The 4034-nt window shown below is 55.7% G+C and overlaps 2 protein-coding genes across 2 annotated transcripts; one reads left to right on the top strand and one right to left on the bottom strand.

The window, feature by feature from the left end:
• Positions 1-100: 100 nt before the first annotated feature.
• Positions 101-460, bottom strand: GUITHDRAFT_63432 (hypothetical protein; the record flags this gene model as incomplete). The annotated part of the gene is made up of 2 exons (XM_005841507.1): positions 101-206; positions 348-460. Coding segments are annotated over 2 exons (219 nt in total), but the record flags the coding sequence as incomplete, so codon positions are not given.
• A 1409-nt stretch (positions 461-1869) lies between these two features.
• Positions 1870-3397, top strand: GUITHDRAFT_100059 (hypothetical protein; the record flags this gene model as incomplete). Its single annotated transcript, XM_005841506.1, has 4 exons — positions 1870-2367; positions 2984-3076; positions 3215-3286; positions 3341-3397. The coding sequence occupies 4 exons, from the start codon at positions 1870-1872 to the stop codon at positions 3395-3397; spliced, it is 720 nt and encodes a 239-aa protein (XP_005841563.1).
• Between the last annotated feature and the right edge of the window lie 637 nt (positions 3398-4034).

Raw genomic sequence — 4034 nt, 5'->3', positions numbered from 1 at the left:
CCTCCTCCTCCTCCTCCTCCTCCTCCTCCTCCTCCTCCTCCTCCTCCTCCTCCTCCTCCTCCTCCTCCTGCCATTGTTCAATTCATTGCTTTCATTCCCATCAACTCAGAAACAACACTGAGAACGCCATCGCAATACAACTCGCCGACACCCAGGGTGATAACCGCTCTCCTATCCTCGCAGCTTTCCAAAACAACCCAAGAAATCTGCAGCACACCCACCCATCAGCGAATACACACAGCTGTACATTCTGCAATGATGGACCGCAAGAACGATCAGCGAGAAAACCCTCCACCAGTCATCACAAGCACCAATCATCCATCGTTGTCCTCTCCAACTTCACTCACCCGGACTTGTTTCTATCGAGGATCGAAGGAAAATTCGCTCTGACGTAGGCGCAGGTGCAGATGGTGAGGAGGAGGACGATTAGCAAGCTCTGAAAGTTGAAGATTGCAGACTGCAGCTTCAAGTGAGACAAGATCACTGCTGAATGTTCCCCGCTCTATCGGAACTCCTCTCATGTTCTTATGCTCTTTTTAGTCCTCTGCTCACTTGATACAAATCCTCCTCAGTCCTTCCAGGTCAATCAACTTGCATGTCTTGGACCATCTGGTTGTTCGACACACATTCATGCCCTCTCTGCTGTCATCGCTCTACACTCAGAGTGTTCTGTTCTCCCAACATGACCTTAGTCGTCACCCAAAACTAGTTGAGCTCAACTCATTATCGTTATCTTGCCATTCTTTTTCCCGGTCCCTCCTCTCTAGTCCCCCTTAACCTCCATGTCTCTCTCCGCCACTACTGCATATACCCCCTACCTTCTCTTCTTGCGACAGCAGCACGTTCTCGTCTCTCTCACTGTTCTGCTCCTGACCTCACCCTCTGTACCTTGCCCAGTCATGCTACGCCGTGTCTTTGCCCTGCTGTCCTGCCCCGTCCCGTCCTGCCCTCTCACGCCATGTCCTACCCTGCCATACCATATTCTCTCATACCATCTCACGTCCTTCAACCTCGGGCCATGTCCTCTCCTCTCCTCTCCTCTCCTCTCCTCTCCTTATGTGTCGCCTTCACGCGTCCCCCCTCCGTTCTTACCATTGACGATGCCCAATATTCACCCCACCCTACCCCTCCATGAGTGTAAAAGTACCCCACCCAGCCATTGACCTTAGTTTCCTAGGGCACCACCCCAATGATTCCAATCCTAGTACCCCTACTACCCCTCCCCTCACACCGAAATCTCCTTGCTATTCAAATCTACTACCCCTCCAATTCTGATGATCACCCCCTTCAATTCTAAAGTACCCTGGTCAATCTATTCAAGGTCCTATGAGTACCCTGTCTTTCACTGCAAATTGATGTTCTAGGACCCGTATCAAAATTGTCCACCTACCCACAAGCAAGAAATACCCACCCGATTGGCGACGTACCCCACTACACTAGCAGAATCCCGCTAATGGCTCTACTAGAGCGCCCATGTTGCGGTGGTTCGAGGAGGAAGAGGAGGAGCAATCCTCCTCCTCCCTCCTCCCTATCCCTCTCCTCTTCTCCTCCCTCCTCGCCTCTTTCCTCCATCTCTCTCTCCCAATCATCCTTGATTGGCTCCCCATCCCATCCCTCGCTCCCCCTTCCTTCGTGGCCCACCTCCCGCCATCGCTGTGCTACTTGGCATGCAGCCATCCCTTGCACCACGACAGGGGACCATCCTCTTCGTCTCTCAGCATATGTGCCTCCCCCCGCACAACTTTCTTCCCCGTCCTCTCACGACTCATCGAGATCTGTCAGACCGTGTACGAAGCCACTCCCGTTCCCCTTCCTCGTCTACTATCAGAAGCCCTCTTCTCCTCCCACCTCGCACTGCACAAGTTCGACATGCTGTCATCGTCTTCGAAGCGAGGAGAAAGTCGCCCCAACGCCTTGGCTTGCCCTCAGAGACGCTCTGCACTGGACCTGTCGCGCCATTGTCGCCACAGGGGCTCCGTGGTTGGCACAACTCTGCAGGGGAAGGTGAACTGCCCTGACGGGTGGGGCAGCAGCAGCATGTCGCTTCGAAGACTGTCCTTGCCATGGCTGCTGCTCCTGCTCATCATCGTCTGCATGCCACTGTCGTCTGCATCTGCAGAAAACATCATGATGGTTCAAAAGACTCCACTTTCCCCCCTGGACACGAAAATCCAGCAGGTCCTGGAGAGGAACAACGCGTTCGATGGGCCTGGACATGAGCAGGAGGGAGACTCGAGTGCGATGCAGCTGAACGAAGACATCAAGGGGAGTGTGGATGACACAGCGAACATGGCGATGGAGCTGGAGCTGGACAAGCTGGAGCGGGAGTTAGAGGATGCGCAGGACGCAAGAGCAGTTGCTGAACAGGTAGACAGAGAGGAAGAGAGGAGAGGAGAGGAGGAGGAGAGAGAGGGAGAAGGAGCCAGAGGAATTAGAGGAATACAGAATTCAGAGCACACGAGATCAAGATGGATTGAAGGAGGAGGAAGGGGGAGAAATAGGAAGGGGAAGATGGAACGAAAGGGGCGAGAGGAGAGAGGGAGGAGGATGTGCGTGTACGATGAAGTGACGGGGGTGCAGGTGAACATGCGGCTGAAGGGAGCAATCGAGGAGCAGTCGCTGGAGATCAGCCGGCTGAGGGACAGACTTGCGTCCTCCGGAAACTCAGTTGGAGTGGATCAGAACAACGAGGAGCTGGAACGAATGAAAGAGATCATCGCAGCAAAGACAGAGGAGGCAAAATACTCTCCCATCCCATCCCATCCCATCCCATCCCATCCTCTCCTCTCCAGTCCCCTTCTCTCCCTTCCTCTCTTCCTTCTTGCCCTCCCTTGTCATTCCGTCTCGTTCCGTTTCCTTCTCTCCTTTCTTCTCACTACCCTCCTCTCGTCTTCCATCCTCCCCCCATCTCCTCCTCCCCCCGTCTCCTCCTCCCCCCGTGTCCTCCCGCTCCCTTCCTCTGCTCATGTCGTTGAACGCTCAGGTGAAGCGGTTGGAGGCAGAAAAGGAGTCCGCGGAGAGATCAGTCCACGTGGCCAAGAAGGAGATGCGCAGAGTCCGCAGGCAGCTTGCAAGGGTGAGCGAGGGAGGAGGAGGGAGAGGGAGAGGGAGACGAGGAGGGAGGGAGGGAGGGAGGGAGGGAGGGAGAGGAGGAAGAGAGAGAGAGGAGGGGAGGGAAAGTGGAGGGAAGGCTCGGAATCTGACGGGATCGAAGGTGACGTGGGAGCTGGAGCGAGTTCGTCGGGCAGGAGGGGAAGGGGTGACGCTGGTGTGGAGGTGCAAGCAGGTGATGGCGAGGAGAATCTTGATGAGATATCATGACTGAGTTGTACCGCTACAGGAACTGACGAGACTGGCGGAGGAAGTGAGCAGCCTAAGGGAGCAGAATGCCAAGTGAGGACGAGGAGGACGAGGACGAAGGAGGAGAGCGGGAGGAGTAGGGACTGTTGGAGACTAGGGTGATGGGATCGAGCATGAGGACGAGGGCGAGGGGGGAGGAGGAGGAGGGCTGCTCATTTTCTTTCGCCATAGGCTGGAGGAAGCGCGTCGACAGGACCTTGTCGTCCGACGGAAACTTCACAACACTGTGCAGGAGCTGAAGGGGAACATCCGAGTCTTCTGCAGGTGATGCAAGGGAGGGTGAGAGGGGTGGGGAGAGAGAGAGGAAGGGGAGGAGGAAGGAGAGGGGGATGGGAGGAGGGAGCGAGGATCGAGAGGGGCAGGGGGGGGGGGGGGGGTGAAATGGCCGAGACTCAGACCACTGGGGGGTGCGGGCCTGGACATCCTTTTTCTCTGACCGGGTGCGTATCACCCACCAGCCGCGCATCCCGGATTCGCACGTGTTAGAGCAAGATATAAAATATGACGTACTCTTGCGTTTTTCGGCAGGAGCACAACTCGATGCTATGATGGTTCGCATATCTCGAGATATATAAGATACGAGCGTAGCTTACCTCCTCCTCACTGGAGTTGCGCCAGGACGTTTGGACAAATCCTGCTCCTACTATCACCTCCTCGACACGGCATGGAGCGAC

The sequence above is a fragment of the Guillardia theta genome (assembly GCF_000315625.1).
Source record: "Guillardia theta CCMP2712 unplaced genomic scaffold GUITHscaffold_3, whole genome shotgun sequence".
In the NCBI taxonomy this organism is placed as follows: Eukaryota; class Cryptophyceae; order Pyrenomonadales; family Geminigeraceae; genus Guillardia; species Guillardia theta.
This window is presented reverse-complemented; position numbering and strand designations above follow the sequence as displayed.